The 27,369-nt window shown below is 40.1% G+C and overlaps 2 protein-coding genes across 2 annotated transcripts in view; both read left to right on the forward strand.

The window, feature by feature from the left end:
- The window catches only part of LOC143909810 (uncharacterized), a 231,333-nt gene that overhangs the window by 14,665 nt on the left and 189,299 nt on the right, over positions 1-27,369 (forward strand). The gene's annotated exons all lie outside the window — the stretch shown is intronic.
- Positions 5,495-27,194, forward strand: Sec16 (endoplasmic reticulum export factor secretory 16). The gene is made up of 22 exons (XM_077428039.1): positions 5,495-5,918; positions 8,558-11,514; positions 11,675-11,970; positions 12,039-12,410; positions 12,476-12,587; positions 13,814-13,957; positions 14,822-14,921; positions 15,000-15,153; positions 15,327-15,559; positions 15,638-15,815; positions 15,903-16,121; positions 16,224-16,393; positions 16,466-16,571; positions 16,657-16,910; positions 16,992-17,143; positions 17,218-17,368; positions 17,471-17,974; positions 23,517-23,813; positions 23,884-23,999; positions 24,076-24,200; positions 26,763-26,917; positions 27,129-27,194. Exons 1-22 carry the CDS (start codon positions 5,811-5,813, stop codon positions 27,168-27,170), a joined length of 6,945 nt encoding a protein of 2,314 aa, XP_077284165.1. The 5' UTR covers positions 5,495-5,810; the 3' UTR covers positions 27,171-27,194.

Consider the following 27,369-nt stretch of genomic DNA (forward strand, 5'->3'; position numbering starts at 1 on the left):
GATGATGCTCCCGTATATTTTATTTTAGCATGAAAGTAATATATATGTATATTTATCCGGTCTCCGCCACGGGCCCGAATGTGAAACGCCCGAAAACGCAAATATCGGAAGGCAAAGATCGAAAATCGACAGATCTTAAGTCGAAAGATAAAAAAAAGGGTGCATGGTAAACGGTACATACACATTAATTTGCGCGAGCAGGATACAACAGGAACAAGAGGAACAGGCATTTCCTCCCGTATTCTGCGCGTGCACATTAATACGGGAGGAAAAGCCTGTTCCTCTTGTTCCTGTTGTATCCTGCTCGCGCAAATTAAGTGAGTATGTACCATTTACCATGCACCCTTTTTTATCTTTCGACTTAAGATCTTTCGATTTTCGATCTTTGCCTTCCGATATTTGCCTTTTTTGTAATTTAACATTCTGTCTCGTTACGGAGACCGATGTAGATATATACCAAGAAGGCTTGACAGGAAGACCCCAATGCGCCTTCCTGGACAATTAATTACAAATACTGTAGCATTACATAAATCACTGTATTTCCAGAAGCTGAAGAACACGAAATAACAATTAATTAAATAATTAATCCATTGAGATGTGGCGACCCCATAGAAGAGGGTGGCAACACCGGTCGCCATGGTTACGGCAGTGGAGCTGTCATTCGACCATTCGGCCCTAACTCGTGGGGGAGGAACTACCCTGTTCCCCCGAGACCCACAGTGGTGACCCCGACGTGATAGACAGCGCGCACCCCCATCCCCCCTATTCTTCCCGACAATCTTGGAAACACGATGTCCGACGGTGAAGCAGACAACGGCGCCGCCGAAGCAGGCGGGGAGAACAATGTGCAGAACAACATGGAGGAAAACGCGGAGAACAGCGACCGCAACCAAAGCACGGTAAATCTTGACTTTTTGGGGGCGCCCGTGCCCCCCTTCCCCCCCTTTTGGGCCGAGAACCCCCAAATATGGTTCGCACAGATGGAGGCGAGCTTCGAAGCCGCCAGAATCACTAGCGAAAACACGCGATACTGCAGAACAATCGCGTGTTTGCCTCGCGAGGTGATGACGGAGATTTGGGACATCCACGTGGCCCCCCCGAAACTCAAGCGATATACCTTCCTGAAGAAGGAAATTTTGGAGAGGTTAGGAGTCGGCCAACGACAGAGACATCGCAGACTCCTCGAACGCGAGGAAATTGGCGACAGGAAGCCATCACAGTTCCTGAGAGACCTCCGGATATTGGCGGCCCAGGAAATGTCGGAGGATCTGCTGAGAACCACGTGGGAGAGCAGGCTGCCAGAGGGACTAAGCTTGCAACTGGCAATGAGCGACGAAACCGATTTGGATAAGCTGACCAGGAAGGCAGACAGGTGGTACGACAGCAGCCCCCACGTGGCAGCGATGACAGACCGCAGAGAGAAGAGGCGGCAAACCGATGATGAGTATGTGACACGGGGAGAGTTCCAAACATTAAATCAAAAGGTAGATGACCTGACCACGATGATGGGACGGCTACTACAAACGAACGAGACGAATCGGAAAGAATCAAGGCCATCACACTCCCCAGCGAGGAGCCGACGCTGGCAACCACGACAACAGAGTCCCCGAGGCCGCAGGAACACGCCACCGCGCAGGTTTAACCAGGCGGAAAACTTCCAGGGCAGGCGCTAATGGCGGAAAGCAGCCCCAGCCCCACTTCTTGCCGCCTATACGTAACAGACAAGGTCAGTAAACTACGGTTCCTAGTCGACACCGGTTCTGACCTGTGCGTCCTTCCGAAGTCAATATTGCCGGGTCGCAAAATAGCGACATCATACCTTCTATTCGCCGCGAACGGATCTACGATAAAAACGTACGGTTGGAAGGAGGTAGACGTCGACTTGGGACTACGTCGGGTATACAAATGGAGATTTGTAATAGCCGACGTATCAAGGCCTATTATTGGCGCTGATTTCATCAAACATTTTTGTCTTTTGATTGATTTGAAAAATGCGAAACTGATGGATAATCTCACAACTGTTTCAGTGAGGGGCCGAGCAATAGGAACAGCAAAAGTAGAGCAGGTGAAAGCAATTTGTGGCACATCAACATTTCACCATCTACTAACAGAGTTTCCAGAGATAACGCGGCCGACAGGAAATAAAAACAGAACAATGAAACATCATACTGTGCATTATATCAGAACCACTGAAGGACCACCAGCAAGTTGCAAGCCGCGCCGCCTCGCACCGGAGAAGTTGCAGATCGCAAAAGAGACTTTCAAGACCATGTTGAACGAAGGAATCGCTCGACCATCAGACAGTAGTTGGTCATCAGCATTACACCTAGTACCTAAGCACGACGGAGAATGGAGACCATGCGGGGACTACAGAGCGTTGAATGCCCGCACTATACCAGATAGGTATCCAGTACCGCATATAGAAGATTTCGCCAGTACCTTATATGGCAAGAAGTTATTTTCTACAATTGATCTCGTGCGCGCATACCACCAAATCCCTGTACACAATGAAGACATAAAAAAAACAGCTATTTCCACCCCGTTTGGGTTATTTGAATTCCCGTTTATGTCCTTCGGACTCAGAAACGCGGCACAGACCTTCCAGCGGTTTATGGACGAAGTCCTAAGGGGATTGGATTTCTGCTACGTATATATTGACGACGTGCTGGTAGCGTCAGAAAACGAAGAAGAACATATTAACCACTTACGAAAACTTTTTTCACGGTTTCAAGAATATGGCGTTTTAGTCAACACAGCAAAGTGCGTTTTCGGAGCAAAAACTGTAAGATTTCTAGGATACGAGGTGTCAGAAAATGGAACCAAACCCCAAGCAGACAAAGTAGCTGCGGTGAAAAGATTTCCCCGACCAGCTACAATCGAACAATTAAGGCAGTTTTTGGGGATGATAAACTTCTATCGGCGTTTTGTTCCGGGTGCTGCAAAATTGCAGGCGCCCCTCAACGAGTTGCTAAAAGGATCTAAAAAGAAAGACAAGGCAAAGATTGCATGGACCAACGCGTTGGAAGAAGCATTCGGAAAGTGCAAGGATAGCTTATCAGACGCAGCCCTCCTCAGCCACCCAAAACCAGGGGCAGACTTGGCATTGGTGACGGACGCATCAGATGTAGCACTCGGAGCAGTCCTACAGCAGAAGACGCCCAAAGGGTGGGAGCCGTTGGCATTCTTCACAAGGAAATTGTCAGGAACAGAAAGGAGATACAGCACTTACGACCGGGAGTTGTTGGCAATATATAGTGCAGTCCGGCATTTCCGCCATATGGTAGAAGGAAAATTTTTTACTATTTTCACTGACCACAAGCCTATTATATACATGTTCCAACAGAAGCCAGAGAAATGTTCGCCAAGACAGTTTAGGCACATAGACTTTGTAGGCCAGTTCACAACAGATGTTCGACATGTATCGGGAGAAGAAAACGTGGTAGCGGATGCACTGTCAAGAATAGAAGCAATTTCCGGGATGGACTTTCAAGCAATAGCACGAGCGCAGGAGGATGACACAGAACTGTCACAACTGCTACGAGATCCCGACAAGCAGTTTGCCAAGATACCTATTCCAGGCGAAGAGACGACCATCTATTGTGATGTATCTTCAGAAACGCAACGGCCGTACTTGCCAGCGAAATTTAGGAAACAGGCGTTCGAACTAATCCATCAATTGGCGCACCCAGGGGTAAAAGCATCAGCTAAATTAGTGACCCAACGATATTTCTGGACGGGTATGAAGAAGGAATGCAGAAGATGGGCCCAAGAGTGCATATTTTGCCAGAAATCAAAAATAACGAGGCACGTCATTGCACCTGTGGGAGAGTTCCAGCCACCGGAAAATCGATTTGACCACATTCACATAGACATAGTTGGTCCCTTACCACAGTCCGCCGGTTACAAGTACTTATTGACATGCGTTGATAGGTTTACTCGCTGGCCAGAAGCTATCCCTATGGAAGATATCACGGCAGAAACGGTTGCAAAGAAATTCGTCAGTGGTTGGATTGCAAGATTCGGATGCCCCCTACGAATAACTACCGATCAAGGACGACAATTCGAGAGCACTCTATTCAAGGAACTGAATAGGTTGACGGGATCGACACACATAAGGACAACCGCATACCACCCTGCAGCAAATGGGATGGTGGAGAGGTTCCACAGGCAGCTTAAAGCCGCGATCATGTGCCACCAAGACGAAGGGTGGACGGAAGCCCTACCGACAGTGTTACTGGGAATCCGATCGGCATGGAAGGAAGACCTTAATGCCACGTCAGCAGAACTGGTATATGGTCAACCGCTACGGCTACCGGGAGAGTTTCTGGCTCCACAACGAAACGGAGGACCCAACACAGCGGAACTAGCAGAGAGATTGCGGTCCCAAATGGCGAGGTTGAGACCCAGTCCACCGCGGCGTCATGGAACAAGATCAACCTTTATCTTCAAAGACCTGCACACCAGTGATCAGGTGTTCCTGAGACACGACGCTGCCAAGGGTCCGTTACAGCCTCCATACGATGGTCCATACAGGGTGTTGAAGAGGGGACCGAAGTTCTTCACACTGAGAATTAAGGATTCCAATGTCACCGTATCGGTAGACCGCATAAAGCCGGCATACATGGAAAGCAGCGGAGAGCCCCCAGAGAGAGCCCCCCAAGAAAATGCAGAACCACAGCAAGAAACTGGCCGACAAGCAACCACACGGACTGGCAGGAGAGTCCGGTGGCCAGCCCATCTGGACAGCTACATCCCGTAGTTGTCGCGACGGCTACGCAATGTCGCTGGGGAGGGAGTGATGTGGCGACCCCATAGAAGAGGGTGGCAGCACCGGTCGCCATGGTTACGGCAGTGGAGCTGTCATTCGACCATTCGGCCCTAACTCGTGGGGGAGGAACTACCCTGTTCCCCCGAGACCCACAGAGACATCTATGGATTTTAGATTTTTACATAATTTTTACAAATTGCACATACAATAAATACAGAAGAATCTTAGAAGAAAGAATCTTTCGATTTTCGATCTTTGCCTTCCGATATTTGCGTTTTCGGGCGTTTCACATTCGGGCCCGTGAGGTAGACCCATATTTATCATATTGACGTAAATTAACATTATTGTTTCAGTTGAGTTGGCAATACGCGTATCTCAATATTTCATTTTTATGTTCGGCTTTTGTCAGATATAAAGGTGTATTACGACCAAAAATCAACATGTCAATTGAAAATAAAAACAATTGAAATGACACGTGACATTTCAAACGTAAATATCACATTTTTTTATTTATTCAATATTATACTTTGATATATAATATTAAATCTGCAATAAAAAAATAATTCATTCATCCATGCCGCACGAATTTACAATCGAACGACGCTTTGCTCCAAATAGTAATGCGACCGAAAGTGACGTGAAAGCGCAGCGACGCATGACGTGGAAACCGCCAACTGGAAAACGAACACAGGAGCCGGTAAAGCAGGAATCTGCCGAGCCGACTGTCGAGCGGCGAGCCAGCGCCTCTGGCGGACAACACCTGAAAGTGACAGTCGAAGCCGGAGGGAGAGGGAGAGTGCCAAGTGTCGGGGGCGCCGATCGATCGCTGTCGCCCCTTGCCGCGCCCCCGTTTCGCCCCCTCGGCCCATGAGCGGCGCCGCTGGCCGTCGAGGCCGCCCTCAGCTCGAAGCAGGCCTCGCCCGCGCCTCCGCCCCTGCCCCTGCCCCTGCCCCTGCCGCTCTCACCCACACCTGCTGGCCCCACTGACATACGTGGCCGACAACCCTCACCCCGCACCGCCCCCCCGCCCTCCGCAGCCCCCATGTCTTGGATGAAGAGACCACGCGGCAGTCCGGCGCCTCCGCCCTCCGTCGCCCCCGCCGCCCCCTCCCCTCTGGGGGCTCCGCAGCCGCCCCTGCTTCATCATCAGGTCAGTTCCGTTTTCAGGTTATGTCGCACTTTCTCTTCTGACAGCTCTCATTGAGCGAATCGAAATCTCGCGCACTTTACATTTTTGATACAATATTGTTGAACATTTGACACGTTTCAAGTATGCTTGTGCATATGTTTCTGGCAATTCATCAATTCCTTAATTTATTTAAGAAACATTCTCTTGAAAATCTGAAATAACAAAAAAAAATCAATAAAAATTTTCATTCTACTATTGCAAAATTTCAACATACGTCAAGTATTTCTTAAACTAAGCTTGCAGATTTTATTTCTAGAAGTACTTACAGTACTGATTAAATTATTGCATTATAACATGCATATAAACAAACTGTGACTTGTGAAATTCTATATACTCGGTTTCAAACGGGTATATGTATGTTTTCAGTATTGATTAAACTTGATAATACAGGCCAGATGTGGTACATGGGCTGTGATCATTCGATACATAATCGCCTGCTTCGATTCAATACAATACATATTTTGGAAAATCAATACTCAGTTGCTGTGTAGATTCAATCAGATTTATCCAAGAGGTTAAAGACCTTTGCACATTTGAAAGATTCGACCATAATGCAATTTTTTTCTTTCCATACCATATAATAGCAATTGAAAAAAGTGTTATTACTTGATACGTCCACACAATTGAAAATTTATATTTTTTCCAACACATTGTTTACATAACTCATACATGATAGTTATCGATTAATATAATAAAACTTTTAATGTAATCGATTTGACATGTTACTATTTTCTCTAAATCTTAATAAAACATGTATTTTTATTTGATTCATTTACACGAATCTTTCTACACATATACACATTATATGTTAAAATGTTCATATACGCATTTCAGCTTTTTTTTGTATTTGAAAGTACATATATCATTCAATAGCATACAAAATCCACGAATGAGTTCTCAACACCGAGAACAGTGAACATTCGTATTTGCTGGCATAAATATATTGTATAATATGTACATATTTACCATATCGTTATCATTACACTGTTTCATAATCTTGTTCTATTTCAATTTTTTTAATTATTTGTGTAGTACGCTGACCTTTAAACAAAATTAAATGCTTTAATCTAAAGCATTTTACATATATAAAAATTAAGTTCATTCTACAAACAAACATAGAAGAGGCTTGTAAAAAATGATAAAGCTATACATACATCATATGTATATGTATGTACATATACTGAAGCACTATTTTCATCTTCCTAATTGAATAACATAACCAAAAATTGCTTGCATTCGGCGAAACTTAATCTATGCACATGTGATAAGACTTAGTGAATTTATCTTTTTCATACAAAAACTTTATTCTGTTTAAAAAAAATTAAATCATTCGATAGCTCCAATTTCAGGTTTTTAGACATTTTCAATATGTATGTAACAGTCAAAGTGTATTTACCAGTTGTAACATATTTTGATTGGTTAAAATATGTTCATACACAGCTATTTCATACGACACAATGGATCAACAATCTGACTGGTGAGAAACGGTCAATAAGAATTCTGGTCTTCGTTGTATTCCGTTTCTTTCGTTCACTTTTTGAATATAATTCACAGAACCTAGGCTTTCAATGCAACCTGAGTTTGATGTATTTTATTTATTCACAATACTGCTTTTCGTGACTAGTAATTTGAGTTGGAAAGTCAAATTTTTGTTTCGTTTACATACATTCTTAGGGCTATTGTGATATGAAACTTTTGGTGCATTTAAAAAATAACTTTGCTCCTTAGAACGAATTATTTGCGCATTAAAATAAAAGAAATTGCGCATTAAATAAATATATTTCTGTTAAATAAAAAATGTTTACTTTGAGCGATATTTTATTTGTAGTATGAAATAAATAAATAAAATGGTATTTAACAATTAAAAAGTGCGCACTTAAAAATATGGTGCTTGGTCTAATAATTTAATTTTATATTTTGTCCATAATTCGTGAGAGTAAGTTAGCATTTTTGAATCCTAAATCATTCTGTAAAAAAAATCTGAACTGTCAAAGCTAATACATAATTACTGACAAGCACCGGTGAAACTGTATTTTCGCCTATAGAAACTTTTATCTATTAATTCATTTGTACTCGAATATAAATCACCTAAAACTCTAGATAACATAAATTTCAACTAGTAATACACTTTGACAGTAATATACATGTAAATAAATATTTTTAGCTATACTATCATAAAAAATTACATATGTATAACATAGTCTTTAATGCCGATGCTTTTAAATGAACAGAAATATTCAAAGTGTTGAAGTTTTTAGATTTATTGCGATTTCATATGAAATCGATTAACACAGTTAATCGAAAATTTTTGTCGATCATGTTGCCGATGTTGAAAAAGAACCATTTGTGTTCTATATTAAAAGTTCTACTTATGAAACTGTTATTCTGCATTATTTATACAGTTGTTTTTTTACATAACTTCGTCATTGTGCTATAGTCATCATTGTACACACAATTTTCCACACTTGTTGCTAAATATGCTATTCTTGCAACGATACTCAACTAACTAACTTTTAATAATTATTTTCGAAAAATTTCAACGTCGCTTCAAATTTTCATATTCAAAAAAATCGCTCATTCATTTCATACTTTTTTCACAGCCGCCATTGCCTTCGAATCAAACGCAACCGTGGATTCCAAGCGCGCCTAACAATCCACCGTTGCCGCAGGGGGGCTACACTTACGGAAATCTCAACGCATCTCAACCGTCGCAGCAACCGTTTTGGCCGCAGCAGCCTCAGAACGCCAATCAGCAAAATGCATACAATCACAACTACAACCAACAAAATTTTCCTCCACCACCACCACAACAACAACAACAACAACAGACACCTTATCAGAACGAATACTATCAATACAATCAACAACAACAATATCCCAATCCCAATTCGAACACGTACGCCCAGCAACAGAACTACAACGCTTACAGTACACCGCCGATGCCTAATCAACAATATAATACTCCTCAGGGACCCCAACAGACGCCCAACTATTCAGCTCCTAGAAGCAATTTTCAAGGTCCCAACCTAGGCGATCAAGATGCCAACGAGAGCGACCCTTGGAACTGGGGCTGGGATGAGAATTCGACAGCGGACAGATCAAACACTCAAAAACCACCAGCGAACGTAACCCACAATCCGAACGCCAACATTTTAAGCGACAGCTTTTCAAATACATGCGAAAGTTGGAATTATGCCGCAGCCGATCCGTACCAGAATGATAACCATCAGAACGTTACTGCGAATCACACCGTTCGATCGAGGACTTCTTCTCGTGACGGCATCCTATCCAATGAGAGCAACGCCCATAATGTGGTCAACGATCATAATATAGATCCTGCACATTTCGTCGACAGTGCCAGTCAAGTTAGAGAAGCCGTTCCTAATCAAGCCGTTGCCAGTTTCCCTGTCGAACCCGTTCTGAAGAACGTTAACAAGGCACCGTTCGCCGATGGTAGACCTGTCGTCGGTAAGACCCACATTGGAAACATCCCACAGGGCTGGTCTACCGAGTCGCAACCTTCTCAGGAGTCGAGCGATGGATTGTTGTCGCACACTGAAAGCACGACCGGCAGTGAAGATCCATCGAGGAGTTTTGATAAAAACAGTCCCGGTTTGTCGTTGAACGATAATACAAATTTTAACTACACTCAACCGGGCTCCGATTACTTTTCGGAAGTTTCATATAATCAAAACCTTCCGAATATGCAACACAATTACGTAGCTGATGAAAATCAACAGTTGGTTGACGGCGTTCGAACAATGAATATCAACTCTGAAAATTTGGTTCCTATGAAGAATGTACCAGACGTGGAGCACGTAGACTCTTCGAATGCAACGTCTGAAGAGTCATCTAATGTTAATTTAGCTCATAATTTATCGTCGTCGACGGGAAGGGATTCTAGTTCTCCGAACTTGCCCACTGGTTTATCCAAACCTCCTATGTCGATGCCGCCTTCCGGTGTTAACAATTTTCCACACGCTTCCAATGCAAATTTGAATCCGTTCAAACGGACAGGACAACTATCTCATCGTTCGATGAATATCAATCCTCTCCAACCGCCTAATACCAAGCCAGGTATTTTGATGAATCAGCAGCCGATACAAGACGTGCCTTTCCAGCAAGACGTATCCGGTTTGAATCTACGCCAGCCGTCTCCTTTGACTAACGTAGACGATCCTAACAACGTAGCCAACAGAAGCGTCCATCACGCCAATCTAGAAACTACTCCGGATAACTCGGAACGACCGGACAATCCATCACCGGTGCAATATCCGGTACAATACCCACACCCTGTGCATCAAACTCCAGTCGAAAATTGCGAAATTGCGCCGAACAACGACAGAAATGAGTATTTGCAAACTGGACATCTGTCCGATGCTGGATTCAACGACAATACGAATTTTAGAGATAGTCTAAGCTCGGAAAGAAGGAACGATCCTACGACCGGCTCGGATAACTATCCTCCACCGGGACTTAGACGTATGGTTTTGGGTCAACCCGAGTCTCAATTCAATCAGAGCTCTCTTTTTGCGCTCGACGATCCGCCTCCAGGTTTATCGAGAATGGTTCCGGGTCATATTGATATTTATAATCAATCAAATGATGATTATTTAGATAGGCAAGTCGATGGTCAAACCACTGAAAGTGATAGTTTAACTAATTCCGCATACATGGGTCGCAATTCGGCTGTGTATCGCCAAGTAGACGGTCAACCTACCGATGATGAGTCTAATTACAATCAGGCGATGTGTTCAAGGATTTCTTTAGACCGGAGACCGCTCGGTTTCGATAGGATGGTTCCAGGAGAGGCTAGTAGTGATATTTTTACTTTGGGAGCATTCCAAATTCAAAGTTTTAGTGGCGCTAATGAAGAACGGGTTGTGACCGGTCTCGAGCAGGTCAACTCGTCCGAGACTAGGGAACAAAATATGGATGGTTCTGATTATTCAGAAGTTGATGCTAATCAATTGAGAAATGTTGTCGGTGCTACAGAAGTAACTGTAGATAGTAGAAATGTGGAAAGTAATACTGCACTGTTGCAAAACATGCCTGTAGAACCGGATTTGCAGCGCGATCGCAACATGGAAGGTGAAAACTTGCAAGATTTGAGCGCGATATCGTCGACCGATTTCTCGATGATACGAGATCAAAATATGGACGGCGCCGATATGCAGGAGGAGCCGGTAGCTATGAGGAAAATAGATCAAGATTCCGGATCGGATAGATTAGTTAGTCAAAAGTCGAGTCAGCAGATGTCCAATGATAAGGATAGAAAGTACAGAGAAGACACCACTGGTGATGAGTCCGAAAGGGACAGGATGTATAAAGTGAACTCGTTGAGGAAAGACAAGGAAGGTTCTAGACTTCGCTCCTCCAGGGAACGGGATAATAGGTATAACGATAGAAGAGATGATAGACGATCGGATAAGGACAGGAGAGGTGCTGATTTCAGAAGCGAACGGGATAGTGTACGGAATGAAGACAGGCGTTTTAGAAAAACCAGGGATAACAGATACGACACCGAAGACACTGACTATTCAGATAGAGATAGAAGGTAATATATTTTTAATTCTATTAATGTAATATAGAGGTGCTCAGCTCAACACTCAAGTAATATTTTTCCATTCACCGTGGCGACAGAACTAATAATTTTATAGCTGGGCTCCTCTGATGTGGTATAATATTTAAATTTTCAATGCTTCATCTCTTTTCAGACGCTATCGAGAGGGTTCCTACTCGTCGAGCAAACCTCCAAGGCCTGACGATAGACGAAGGGATGATGATAGTCGCAAATCTTATGACCGTTCCGGACGAGAAGACAGGCGACGTAGAGACGATGTTGATAGGGATAGAAAGTATGATAGCTATGAGAGTGAAAGAGACGGCAACACAAGTCGTCGTAGAGATAAAGATTACGTGGACGATGACAGGCAAAGACGCTACGGCACCGTGGAAAGAGAACGGAACCTCTCCCGAAGAGATAGAGGCGGCCGAGATGAACGCAAACGAAGTAATTTCTATTGAGAGACTATTCGATTAAAAATTGTATTGTATTCTTATGTTCATGCAATGTTTTAGATGATCCTCGCTATAGACCTGTCAGGCCGGATTCTAGAGATCCTGATCCGGCTGAAGAGGACCCTTTTGATGATAATGCGGGCCGGGAGCAACGCCGAGACCGAAGACCCGATGAACGAGACAGAGATTTTGATAGGGATCGTCGTTCGCATCGGCCCCGTCGCGATCGGGAAAGGAACGAGCAATATTATGAAAGATACGGATATCCAATGGACGCATATTCACAGCAGCTGTATCAACAGCATCAGACGTATCAGTACTACGAGAAGATGAGGATGACAAACCCTCAAGCATATTTGGAGATATATAATAAGTACATGTCAGGTGCTACTCAAGGCGATGTTAGCAGAGCAATGTCAGGATACGGAGAAGGTATGTTTTGTAGCCATGTTTCATTCGTTTTATTTTATTTTTCTATTGCTTATGATGTTTTTTAGGTTATGCTTCTTTGCCGAGCTACGATCCGAATACTTCGCTCCGTTTGGGAGACGATAGGGGGAGTGTGCATTCTGGTAGGTCTTCGGCTAACGGAGAAGCTATCAAAGACAGGTATATATTCGTTGTTTTTTATATTTTTGCTTATAGTTCCCATTTGGCTTTATGTCTGTAGATCGTATGCTGTAGATTGTTTGGTTTATAATATACATAATACAAAGTGGTATGTGAATATTATTTATTTGGGGGATATGAGCATGTAGTTGGGTTGGTCTACCGATGTGTAATATATTTCTATTCGATCTGCGGTGTGGTTGTTATGTGTTTAGAATTTGTCATGTGACAACAGGTCTACCATCTCGCTTAGAATATGAATTTCAATTTGATACAAGAACTTCATTTGAGTCGAGGACTATTTCTAATCTGTCTATCTACATTTCTATCCACTATGTTTCCAACGAATTATAAAATATGGTTCATTATAATTGGTATCTGGTAAATTTTTCGAAATTAATTCATCGACTTTTTTTCGAATCGCAGCTATTCAAAAGACACTTTCCAAATTGCTATTTTTCGAATGACACATTCTTCGAATTTGTATTGCTAGCCAAGTTTCAAACTAGTGGTAATTTGCTTAATATAGGCCTGCAGTATAGCTCGATGGTTGTGTTAGTGCTAACCACCGAGAGGTTCCTGGGTTCGAGTCCTGAGTCTAAATAGAATCATTATAAGTAAAGATTGGCGTTCGAAAGATGCATTTTTGCTCCCTTGCTTTGAACACTAATGGAGCTGTCTATTGTTATTTGAAAAGCACCCAGCGAACGCCAACTATGATTATACGTATAGATCTAGAATCAAAGAGTCTTTTGTGTTCGAATCACCTATTATAGTCGATGCCCGAATTATAAGGTTGTCTTTTGAATTCATTGGTTATTTTCTCAATTTACAAAACTACAGAACTTATCACCTAATGACCGTTTGAAGGTCAAATGATCATCATTGTATAGTCTGAAAATGGGATAGTTCTTAACACATAACAGCCGACTTATAAAACCTGATTTCTGCACTTTTTTTTATGTTAATTGCATTTTTTTATTATTTATTGCTTACGAATGCTTGAGAATGTTTTTCATCTATGTTGATTTTGAGCACTTTCATGTTCATTTTTATTGAATTCGTTCATCATTTTCTTTTTAATTATATTTGCGATCAGAAACAGACGACAATAGTCTAGTGATATGGTTATATTTCGTTTACCATTTTTCTTAGATTATTGTACTGTATGTGTTTTTTGATGTTGAATATCTGCACTGATATTTTGTTACATCGCCGATGTCTAGGATGATAATGGACGGATCCGGTGGTTATTACTATCCGTATAGACGGCTTGACAATACTAACGCAATCTACATGAAGCAAGAAACGCCGACGAGGACCAGAGGAGGCTTCGGTGGTTCAATAAGGACCGACTACTCCGACAGTAGGTGGGTCCAGAAAATTATATTTTAAACGTAGCAAATTTTTACTCATTGGCTATATACTATTTACTACTGGACCCCGAAAATATCCACAACTGATAATACATGTGTATATGAGGTGAAGGCGCGTAAGACCGCTCGCGCTTTTAATAAATTGACATTCATAATTTATCATATAAGCGTATGCATCATCATAAACACTAAAAAGTTGTCCAAAATCCTTCGCTATTTTCGAAATATACTTCATGTTTGTTTGCAATACAATAAAATTACTGAAATAGATAGTATAGATGCGTTTCGCTGAGACTATATTCAGCTCTCATATGAAAAAAAAAATGATATGAGTGCAGACTGAATTGTTATAATTTGCAAAAAAGAGATGCAAAATCCCAATGTTTATTCTTGCTGTTTATAGACATGTTCCAATCGCGTCTGATCTAGACAGCCTTCACCCTAATAATTACTTTATAATCGACACTACAAGTTTAAACTATAATATAATTTATCGCATTTTCATTTGTATATTTTTGCTCAAAATTCCGTCGACCTGCCATATTTTCTTTTTTTTTCGCTTCCATTTTTCATTTGCTTTTTGCTTTATACCTTTCCGTCGCATTAACATGTGAAAAAGTGCCATTTTTTAAACGTACGTGTGCGAGTGTGTACGTGTGAATAATTGTTGGCTTATTATTTTTCTTTCTGTTGAAAACTGCTTATTTAATCTCCCACTTGTATATATATTTGACACACCTCGTCGCACAATCGCAGATCAATACAATCGTGGAGCACATGGAAGCTTTACATTTATGGGGATTGACATTTGATATTCTGTGGCAGTTTGAAATTTAAAAAAAACATGATTTTTTATAGGGATTTCAATACGGACGCGTCGCTCAATCAGTTCTTAGACGATTCGACGGTGAGATCTGAGAGGTTGACGCCTGTGAGATTCGCCACGGCTCACATCAAAGTAAGTTTACATTGTTGCGTTGTGTGTGTGTTTTTTTTATGTGTTTGTGGTTTAATTTATGTGGATTTTCTTCTCTAGGGTGTTTTGAGTTCTCCGAACTTGGTCATTGTTACGCCGTCGTATCCGTCGGACGGTCAGCCTGCGATAGTCGAGATATTGAATATCAACAAGGTGCTAGCGAATGATCCCATCCGTTGTGAGTTGATGTCGTATCCGGGTCCTCTAATCAAAGGTGATTATATATTTTCAAATCTACCATCGTCTTATATATTTTCTCTTTTTTTAATATTTGGATAAAAAAAATGTTTTCTTTGATATTTTTAGTTATTGCTTCTAGTATTTTCTTTTTTTTTATATATAATGGTAAATTGTTTTGTGAAATTTAATTAAATCGTTGATTTTTAGGTACAACTCACAAAAAGACTGTCATTGAATTTTGTGAAATGAAAATCAGAATGGCTATAGAGAAATATTCAAGTCTCGGAACTCACGATAAAGGAATCTACGTGAATCAACTACATTTATCCTCGGCACAAGTGAATAGCTCAGATAAGAGCTCGTCAAGTTCTCATGTTACTGACTTGGGAAGTATCGTGCTTATGTGGGAGCTTCTCATTCTATTGCTGAGACAAAATGGGGTAAGTTGGCTTGTTAAATGCGTTTGAATTCAGTTTATTCAAAGATTTATTCATTATTTCTATAATCGTTCGATACAGATGGTTGTTGGAACTGATATAGCCGAGCTGTTGGTTAAAAATAAAAATCAATATGTATGGAGAGGTGCCGTAGCCGCCACGGCTAAAGGTCACAGCCGAAGAGATTCGGCATCGTCGGCTACCAGTCGATCTGCCGATTTGCCAATTGAAGATAGTCATCATCAACAAGACGCATCAGGTAGTTTGAGTTCACATCTATAACATATGTATGACACTTTCTTATGTATGTCGTGTTTTAATGCTTTGTAATCAATTTTATCAATAGCAAATCCAGACGTTGATCACGATTCTTCTAATGAAACTTCGGTGCAATCAGTCAACGCTAGAAAAGAACGCAAGTTGTCAAAAGACAACTCTGCAGCTAGCAAAATGGGAAGGAAGGCTTCGTCTAATCTGGAAAATTCCCACATTCAAAATGAAGAAAAATACGTTACTGATAAATTTAGAGAATATTTATTGTTCGGCAGTGGTAAAGATGCTTTAGGTATGTTTATTGTAATAATTATTTGAATAATTTATAATTTCACTCGTTGTAAAATAAGCCGAGTCTGAATATATTAGTATTATAAATTAATTTGTGTTTCAGAATGGGCTATGTCTCATGGACTTTGGGGTCACGCTCTGTTTTTGGCTTCAAAGCTCGACCGTCGTACTTACGCTAATGTTATGGCTCGTTTCGCTAACGGCCTATTGCCCAACGATCCTCTTCAAACGTTGTATCAACTCATGTCAGGTCGACAGCCAGCTGCCGTCACGGTAAACATGCTTCCGAATCAAACGTAATTTCTGATAGTCCGTTTATTAATGAGAATATTCTCTTAAATATAGTGTGTTCTGGATGAGAAATGGGGCGATTGGAGACCGCATCTCGCTATGATTCTATCCAACACTTCGCAGAGACCCGAATTAGATAAAAAATCAATCACAAGTTTAGGTGACTATTCTTTAATTTGCTTTTGTTTAGTTTTGTTTGAATTATAATATAGTAATGTGTGTGGGTGTGTGTGTGTTTTTTATAGGGGATACATTGCAAGCTCGTGGCGATCTTCATGCTGCACAATTCTGCTATCTCATGGCCAGAGTCGAGTTCGGAAAACGGCCGATCAAACTGCAAGCCGGCAGTACTCCGATTTCTCGCTTGGTCTTGCTCGGATCGTCGCCTTCCAATGAGAACTTCACTAACTTCGCTTCGAATGAGGCTATTATGATGACTGAAATATATGAATATGCTTGCAGTTTGAACGACGATTCGTTCGTCTTATTAGACTTCCAGGTAAATATCTTTCATATTGAATTATATTTATATGTAGTGAGTGTGTGTTATTGTTTATTTTGTCTTTGTTTTTTCTTTCAGTTTTATAAATATTTGGTTGCTACGCGTCTAATGGACTACGGTTTTTATGATCGTGCTCTGTTCTATATGGAAAAGATCGCACAGGTGATCTCTCAATATCCGGGAAGATACGATTTAGGCTTTGTCGATAAAGTATTGCAGATTGCCGATAGGTAAAATTTGTCTGTTTTATTCTAGGTGTGTATTTAATTATGTTCGTGGTGTTTTACTATTGTTTTATTTAAAGATTGAAACACTACGATCCGGAAGAACACGTCGGCGAGATTGTCGACGATATTGATCCGAACGAATATGATGGCCAACAGTCGAATCAAAGGACTGCTCAATCTGAACAAACGTGGATTACAAACCTTCGTCAGACTGTGCACGATTTAAATGTAATTGTTTCTGCAATATCATATACCCTTGTGTGTGTGTGTGTGTTTAACAATGCATGTACAATTCCAATACTAACTAGATGTTGTACTAATTAATTTCAGATGAGTGTTCCTATCCAAGCATCGCCACCACACTTAATACAAACAACGTCCAATCATTACGACCAAACCCAAGCACAACCCCAGTACCACATAGATCAGAATCAAAACTGGAATCAGCAATATCAAAGTTATAATAATCCACAGTTGCAGCAGCAGCAACTGTACAACCAGCAACAACAACAACAACCGGTCGAACAAATCAACCAACAGCAGTATGGGCAAGAGCAGCAATACCCGGAACAACACACCACCGAAGGGAACGTGAACCAGTCGGAGAACGAACCCGCGGAACAGCCGCAGCTCTACGATGCAAATTTTGGCCAGAATAACGGATCTTTGTATTACTCTCCCGGAAGCGTACCGTATTCCGAACACGAGACACCGACTTCCGCCAGCGATAATCAACAACACGATTCCTCCAGCTACGGAGGATCGTACGCCAACGAGAGCGGATATTGGAATCAAGACAATCAAAATCAACAACAGCAATTGTACGGATATGAGGTATATACTTGAATGTATCATTCATTCGCTATTTTTATTATGTATGAAGTGTTAATGTATTAACTCGGAACGTATTAATCAATAATATATATATTAAGCGTATGTTCAATATCAGTATGTATAATTTTTTTGTTGTTGTTGTTTTTCTTTTACTACATATTATATATTATTGTATTGAATCGTCTGGCAGTCTTCCATCACTGCATCTTTCGTAAACGCACTCACTATATCTGCGATATACATAACCTCGTCCTTGAAGTCTTTTGGCTTTCGTTCAAGTCTCGATTATGCTCTCCATCTAGTGTTTTATGTTTTGTGTGTGCGTGTCTGCGATAATGGGGATCGATCTGTTAAAGTATTTGCAACGGATGATATATACGGTAATGCGTAGTTTCTAACTTACATATATCGTAATTTTCGAACGATACTTTCGTCTTTGATGATTTCGACACGTTGCGGTGAATGTACATTGGTACACATCTCCCTCCTGAACAGGTGAATGTGGGCTCCAAAATGTATATACTGTATGTGCACATTCTCTGAAGAATCCCATCGAGTGTCAAAATAATAAATATTGATAGTAGAAATCTAGCATTTGAATTGTTTGAAAATAGTAGAAGCCAATAGTAGAATATAATAAGTTGAAAGTTTGATTTGTTCACTCATATGTACATATATCCAAAGGATGTTGTCGAATATTTGGTTTGGGGAAATCTTATTTAGCCCTTTGAGTGCTCAAGTCTTTTCTGTTGAAAGCCCGCCACACTGAAAATTTTGCCAACATTTCCAACTGGAATTATTTAGAAATAGAAATAGAAAGCAGATGTAAAAATTGTAGCTAATCTAAATAAACCCTAGATAACTACCACCGAGGATTTTGAGTTTTGTTAAGGTGAGTTCAGACTCTAATATATCTTGCAACAATATAAAATAAACAAAAGAAGTCTATTAATGAATGTATTTTTAAACAAACTAGTTCCATCTTCTTCATTGTTGTTAAAATGTAATGCTCACAATCTAAATGCCAATCCACCATCTAAAATATTCAGCAGTTCTGGTGTAAACCAGTCTTTATAAACATTGACACGGATTACACGACCCATGTTCAATGCATTTTTTTTTTTCAATGCTACCTGTAAAGGCTTAGCGGGTAGTACTCTTGTTTACTTTGTACATTCTCAAAATACAACGCCGATCGGCGTTTTTCAGTTCTGTGGACTTGTAGGCAAAACGCCAATCGGCGTTGGTCAGCATTCAAAGGGTTAAGCGATATATTTGCACATTTACCGGAAATTAAGTATAAACAAACGTTAATGTACATTCACAGTAACAAATGTAATGCTTTCTTTATTTTTAATATCATCGGCATACAACATCAACTGATATGTTTTGTGAAATTGAACTATAAATGCAATTTTTCATGATTCCTATATATTTATTTATACTTTGGGAAAGGCGGAAATTATATATTTTCACATGATGCCGCTGTCGGGGTGTACCTGAGCGATATCTATGGTAATAAAATTGTACATATATAAATTTTGAAATCATATTCAAATGGTGGCTTTGTCAATTTGATGAGGAACCGTTTCAACAATGAAATCAGATAAATTGGCAAACTCTCATAGAAAACGATCGCCTTGGAGTCACACATATCCAAGTCTGACCGGCAGCACTACAGATAATACTCGGAATAAATTCTTTTCATTCGAGCTCAACCCACGGGATTGAACCCGGTAACCTCTCGGTGATTGGCAAATATGAGATGCTATAAACTCGAAGTTTTGCTAGAGATTCTTGCCAATCTGTTGGAACCGTTTCAATGAAATCAGATAAATTGACAAACTCTGATAGGAAACGATCGACTTTGACTCACATATTCAAAGTCTGGCCAGCAGCACTTGAATGAACCCTTGACCACACAAAATTATTTTTATTATTAAATCTACTTTACTTGAAATAATAGATCGTTTTGTTGTATGCTTATGATATGTAGTTTGTTCTAATAATGTATTTTTTTTTTTTTGTATTAACTATTTGATGTATCGCTGATGGCTTCTTTGTTCGTTTCTTTCCTTCGACATCTACCATATATGCTAATGGATTCTAATCTTAATGTGTGTTGTGCTTTTCTTCCTTCCTCCCGGAACTGCAGCCTGAACCTGTTAAAGAAATACCTTTAGCCGAAACCACTGTAAGTAAAACAAAACTTGCTGTCACTAACACAGAAAAGTATTTCTCGTTCCCTATGAGCAACAAACACTTGTCGGACGCGCCCTGTTCATCTTCGCCCTGCATATACGACTTGCACAGCTTTAAGAGCAAACTGTTAACAAACGCCAAGCACGGGGACGAAGGTGAACCGGCGACGAGGGACGGTGAAACGGCGATTCTGACACCCGCTATCGTAGAAAACACCGCCGTATCTAACACGTGTCTCGCGGGAGGTACATCCAACGCCGACGACAATGTATTAAAACGACAATGTGATTTGCAGAATGCGGCCTCGCGAAACCAACAGGCGTATCAAAGCGACGGGATCTCCCTCACGTCGTATTCCGGATGCAAAGAGTTCGATAGCAAACCGAACATGATACTCCGGAAGCGAATCTCGGCCACAGTACACCCGGCCAAAGGTAGAATCGTCACCACGGCGTTCACCGACAGACTTTCGCCGCAGCAAACGGACACCGACAGAGTGACACGACCTTCACTACGGAAGCAACTAAGCTACGATAGAAACTACGACGCAATCGAAAACAATCTATCATCGAACAATTCCTCGCTGAATTCACTACCGCCGTCTCCGGGCAAATTTAAACAACCCATGAGCGATTTAGACATACAACTAGCAAACGCCGATCCGTCCGGCTTCGATCTGCAAACTCCGCAAGAGCCGAATGATGCCAAAAGATTCAACCATTATGCCAAGAGACGCGGCCGAAAGGATCTGATCAGCAATACTGTAGATATGTGGGCTCAACAGTCGAGTTTGGACGAAACCTCTTCGTTGAAAAGCCTCAGCGATAGTTTGTACAAGCCGTTGATCTTCGGTGGTACGTTCCCGATTGATGGACCGGCCTCGCCTCCGGAACAACCGCGCAAATTCGAGCAGTTTTGCAAAGAGGACACTTCCACGGGAGAAAATTCTGTATCGTCATCGATGGACTCGTTGAATCATAAGAAACTGCTGCGGAAGACTATCGAGAGGAGTCTGGATAACTTTGAGAAGGCGCTTGCTAAGAAACATTCCGAGATGGAGTCGACGAAGAAGAAGCATTTTTCGAATAAGAATATTGTCAAGACTTTCGATATCGACGAGCCGGTGCTGTTCGAGGACATTTGCAAGAGTGTCGTTGACGATGCCAAAGCGTACAGACCGAACAAGGATCACAACGTCTCCAGGACGTTTGCCATAGACGAGCCTATTTAGTTAGGGTTTTGTTTTGTTGAGCACTTAAGTACATGATACAAATCGTTTTCTCACGTCAATTAAATACATATTTGCATATTATGATGTAGACACGTACGATATTTTCATCTTTACAATTATAGAAACGTTCAGTTGAACGTCTTGAAATGTTCGTAGTGCTTTTTAGGCATGTTTTGTAGGAGTCTCGAATACATTATATGAGAGTAATTTGCGTTTTTCAACGCATAATATATACATAAATAGATTAAATCGGATTTGGGATTTAAATTATATTATATATATATATACAAATATAGGTCGACCATTATATCTAGGATGGAACTTTTCGAATGGTGATTCGAAGAAATTCAGTGTGAAGTAAAAAAAACATTGCGTAGAAAAAATGTTTTAAAATTCACATTGGATGAATGTATTTAATCATTTTAATTGTGATATATTCTTATATAGCATTGTAACGTAGGGATTAGGTAATTGGTGGACCACTGGTTAACCATCACTAATTGCCTGATCGCGCGTTCGCGCCAAAAAGAACAAGCTACAACAGCCAATAAGATCTCGCGACCCATCGACCAATGATCTCTCTGTGTTGAGTGTATACGCTGGGGTATAAATACTAGACGGTTTTGGTCCGTGCTTCATTCAGAGCTGGCAAGCAGACGGATCAAAAACAATAAACTAACACTACTGCTATGACATTCATTCCGATTCCGGAAACCCCTCTACACGTCCACACTACAGTATTTATTTTTTTCATTATTTGTTTCTGGTATATGAATCAAGAACAAAACTTACAATTGGCAATTCAAAAGTGTTTGACGTGAACTATGTACATATGTTAAAATAATTACAAAATACATATAAATTAAACTAGTCTAAAGAATCATTGGCGTTTGTGCTGTGCGTCATATTAATTTGGATTATTGTTGTGCGCGAAAAAAAGTTTGAAAATCAATTCTTTCTATACATATGTATTTAAAAAATACGATTTTATAAAAAAATTTCACGCCTATTATTGTCGAAAACGTACTAGTAATTTATTTATTTATTAAAAAACAGAAACATACAGTATCGCATAAAATATTTTTTCAAAACATTGACACCATATGTGCCACTACAGACTGCCCAAGGCGACACCTATGATCAAACTTTTGTACATATGTAAGTACCAAACTCCATCATTACACAATAATTATACACAAAATATGTGTTTGAAAACACTGCGACAACCCATTGCCACTCACTCTTCCACTGCGGATGGCGCTAAAGCAGCTCTGTCATATGTAAATGTTCCTCTTGCCAATTCATCGAACAAAACTAAAGATTTGATTGCAATGCGCCTAAATATTGTTGCTGTTTCACACATTCCATCGATGACAGCCAATTTGCAAGACTTGTAGAGCACAACTCTTGCAAAATTGTTGAGATTATCAATGCGAATTTAACCGAAATCAAAATCGTACACCTATAACTTTTGACAATTCTAAAATTTGTTTTTTTGGAATCTCCATACTTTTCACATACATCCATTCCGTTTTTTTTTTATATACATATTATTCCATGGAATTGTAAAAGTTTAAGCTAGGAAATGTGTGCCGTTCTTCTAGATGTGATGGTCGATCTATACATAACATTTTATAAAGCTAATTAGGAAAGCTCGTGTTATTATATGCCTTTTAATTGGAAGACTCGGTATGCAAGTGTTCACAATAATTTATTTTTAAGCAATTATTTGTATGAACATGTACAACAAATTTTTTGATACATTTTCATTTAATCTCATGTTTATAATATACAATACATATTATATAATATATATTGATTTTATTTGTAAATGATTTTATTACTGCAAAAGATCAAATTTTACAAAATGTATTGAATTCTATTATTAAATATAACATAAATAAACAAGCCGTTTGTTCATTCGTATGTGATATTGTTGTTACATTATACCCATTTTGTAAATGATATATATGTTGAATAAAAATTATACAAAATTAAATACAATTTTTTTGCTTTGAAAAAAATATGTATGTCGTCTCGTATGTAAATCAATGTTGATTGTTTTTAAAACATACGCTTTTTGTATTCTTTATCCCTACTTTATTCTAGGACAATGATGTTGGAGATGTTGTAGAACAACCGAGACCTCAAATTTCCATGCCGAATGCCGTCACATCGTCTCAAAGCTCGCCGTACTATGAAGAAGATCACGACACGGCGGACTCATCGGGCCAACGGAATCAAACACCCGGCATGCAACAAAAACCTAAAGACAAACCCAACAAGAAAGATGATGCATCTGCAAACAAAGGTCAAGCGAGCTCCGGATGGTTCGGAGGAATCTTCAACAAGCTATCATTAAAACCTAAGAATCAAATGATACTACCCGATGATAAGAATCCAACGGTGCGTTTAAAAGTCCAACACATGATATCTCGAAAACCTACGCTTTTTGTTTGATGTGTGTAATTTATAGATCGTTTGGGATCCCGAGAAGAAGAAGTGGACCAATTTGGACGCTGACGAGGACGAACAAGTGGGTCAACTTGCACCGCCGCCCAAAATGCCCGAAATTCTTAAACATGCTTCCAAGTATGAGAATGCGAATGTTTTGTATCCGTCTTAGTTGTTTTGTAGATCCGTTTGTGATTTAATTTGTCTGTTTCAGTTTTACTAGTCAGAATCAAATGCCGCCTCCGGCTCAACAGAATTTCCCATCATCTGAGATGGGTATGACTCCGACGCCACCGGCTGCTAATTCAGGAAACATCTTCAAACTACAAAAGAGCAGACGTACGTTGATTTTTTATCTGGTCTTTCCTCCTTAGCTCAATGCTGAGCGTTGTGATTATTTAAATGTATCATCCAGAATCCGGTGGAATCATAGTCCTGTCCCAAGTTGAAAGCAGCGTTTAGAACGATCCCGTCAGCTCTTTAATTTGGTATGTCCATCTTATGAGAGACCGTCCTCTTTCTCGCACGTTCCAGTAACTGCCAGCTTCTCTAAACTTTCTAAATTCTTCCTAGCAGTATGGCCAAAGTAGTTGTTGAGAGTTTCTCTGAAACTGCCAGCACTTTGAAGGTATTATGCAGAGCATCTGCCTCCAGCACCACATTTTAAAGGCATCTAACATGTCCTTTTCTCTCCTTTTAAGCGTCCATGTCTTGACTCCATACAATGCAATGGGCATAACCAGATATCGCACCAGAGAGATTTTCGGTTTTTTCCTCATAGAATGGTGTTTCCATATCTTTGTCATAGACGTTTTCGCTATTCCTAATTCTTCTACAGATTTCTGATTTGCATCCTCCTTCTTTTGAGATCAAGGCGATTAAGTAAATAAAATCGTTGACTTGCTCAAAGTCTTTTAGAGCATTGGACTCGAATCTGTTAAGACGAGAATTTTTGTCTATTTATCTATGGACTCCCAAAATCATATCTGTTTAACGTTTGAAGCTATCATTATAGCCTTTGACAGCTCATAATTACGTATATTCAGAGGCGGCTCGTGACCTAGAAATCAGGTGAGGCACGAGGAAACTAAAGCAATATGGTCCGCATTACATTTTTTTTCCAAAAATCGAATCGGGGTGGCGTAAAGACACCTTTACGACCCTCTGTATACGGAAATACGGATCATTTTTCTCTGTCTCGATTGACTGTCTACACCGGAGCATCGCAACCTGATTTGTACCGTACGGGCCACATTGATCTAACGCGTGTGAGGGAGAAAACCGATGTTAATTAACGTTTTGTCATCTATGTATGTAGGGACTAGCTAGCGACTCCCGAAAAAGTACATATGTACGTAGCTGACAAACTCTACGAGTCGTAAACAACGTGATCTGCGAATACCAAAAGGTTGCGTGGCTCTGGTCTACACTACACACAGTACCATTCGCAAGTCCCAAAGAAATAGGCAAACAGAAGCTGGCGACCACGGGACTGCAGCAGACTACGGCAGACAGCCCTGAATTGAATTACGAACCGGTTCAACTCATCGCGTGGTGAGCGGGATAAAGAAACACTTCTTGACTCTTAACGAGTGATATACATACTTAGAAAATTTCTTTTCTTTTTTGGCTAGAAGAAATTTACGTGGGGCCGTACCTCGGTTGACCTCAAAAATACATATATTACTAAATATTCATAACAAATATGTTTACGTCTCATTATTAAACCATTTACTATTTTAAAAGGCCATGTCCACTTCATATTCTATTCATGTGTAACAAAGAAAAGTGGCACGTCTAACCATTACGGTAAGAACACACTCAAAAGTGCGGCACGGGACGCTTAGATGGACTATAGCTGTGATGGGCGTGTCTTCATGTCATTATTATTTCGAGAAGTTTTTCTTACATTTCAAATATGGGAATCACTGTCAATACAAGGATGAAATAACAAAAAAGGATCACGACGGTACAGATTAGGCGTGCCAGCGTTTTTTATGCATGTGCAAAATTATCTATATATATATGTGGGTGGGATTCCTGAACAGATGACGCTGTTCAGGACCACGGTGGGAATATGGCGGTGGAGATGAAGATCAAACACGTGCGTTTTCAGTCATGTTGTTTATTAAAACGACACCACGCGGTGGTTTAGCGACCAACCGCCCCCCAGTGGAAGGTTAACTTCTACTAACTGTAAAATAGCGGTCGCTTTCGCGCCCTCTGCCACTTTCCATCCCCTCTCTACAATCGGTCGTAACATACCCTTTCTCAGCCGTAGCCCATACATCAGCCTTTCGTTCAATTTCAACACTACATATATATATATATATATATATATATATATATATATATATATATATATATATATATATATATATATATATATATATATAAAATTGAATGTCTGTTTGTCTGTCTCGCATAGGCTCCTAAACCTCTCAACCGATCACGATGAAATTTTCAGGATTTGTTGTACAATGCATGTCCGGGAAGCTTACTGTGAAAGAAAAAAAAACCTCTTAATGATAATATTCGTAATTACGATTTTACCGACGCGAAAGTTTGAAGCGCCATTGTGTAGTCAAGGAAATGTGTTCGTTGGTAACCACGTTACCAGTTGGTTTATGACGACACGGCGTTGAAGAGACGTTAGTTGAGCTCCAACCATCACTTGAAACAGGAACGGGAATTGCATGCCTTATTCGTGCCGGGTTCAGCTAGTCTGTAATAAAAAAAAAACACAAGCTGCATACCATTTTAACTGTATTAGTATTAGAAATTATGACAATTTTGTGCAAAGTTGGCAATACTGAATTGTACGATTGACTTTGCAAATCTTTCTCTCAATTTGTGTGCGTAAATTGTAGCAGTGTTTTAATGTATAGTATTCATTTTTAGATATTAAGAAGTCGTACGTGGATGTATTTAATCCGAGCGGAGCTCCGATGAGACCTCTGCCACCAGCTTCGGAAGTCCTCGGAAACACTCAACAGACTGCCGCACCCCAAAACTACTTTGTACCGCAGTCGAACGCCAATGACCAATCGGCACAGGTAAACTAATCGTCACGTTTAATCTCGTTGGAATGTAAATGTCTCGACATTCTTATCTCACTTAACCGAATGTTTTTACATGCCGACTGGAAGTATCGATGATTTTCACTAATATTTCATATGGTAAAATGAAATTATAAATTTTTTAATTTGTTTTTCATTTGTTTTTATTTGGTGTATTTAATTTATGTTGTTCGCGTTTTTTTTTTAGATGGCGCCTTCTTTCTACAATCCATCTGATTATGCATCTTGATTGAATCATACCGACGATATATATATATATATATATATATATATATATATATATATATATATATATATATATATATATATATATATATATATATATATTTGTGATAGTTTCGTACATATATAAAAATAGGTCCATTAGCTATGCAATATATATATATTTTAATAGTAAATGTGTATATAGAGAGCTGCTCAATATGATA

The sequence above is a fragment of the Arctopsyche grandis genome, chromosome 3 (assembly GCF_051622035.1).
Source record: "Arctopsyche grandis isolate Sample6627 chromosome 3, ASM5162203v2, whole genome shotgun sequence".
In the NCBI taxonomy this organism is placed as follows: domain Eukaryota; kingdom Metazoa; phylum Arthropoda; class Insecta; order Trichoptera; family Hydropsychidae; genus Arctopsyche; species Arctopsyche grandis.

Coding starts and splice junctions, on each gene's coding strand:
- Sec16 (XM_077428039.1), top strand. CDS start 5,811: ATGTCTTGGATGAAGAGACCACGCGGCAGTCCGGCGCCTCCGCCCTCC. Junction 16,911..16,991: donor TCGTCTTATTAGACTTCCAG/GTAAATATCTTT, acceptor TTTTTCTTTCAG/TTTTATAAATATTTGGTTGC. Junction 26,918..27,128: donor CCAATGACCAATCGGCACAG/GTAAACTAATCG, acceptor TTTTTTTTTTAG/ATGGCGCCTTCTTTCTACAA.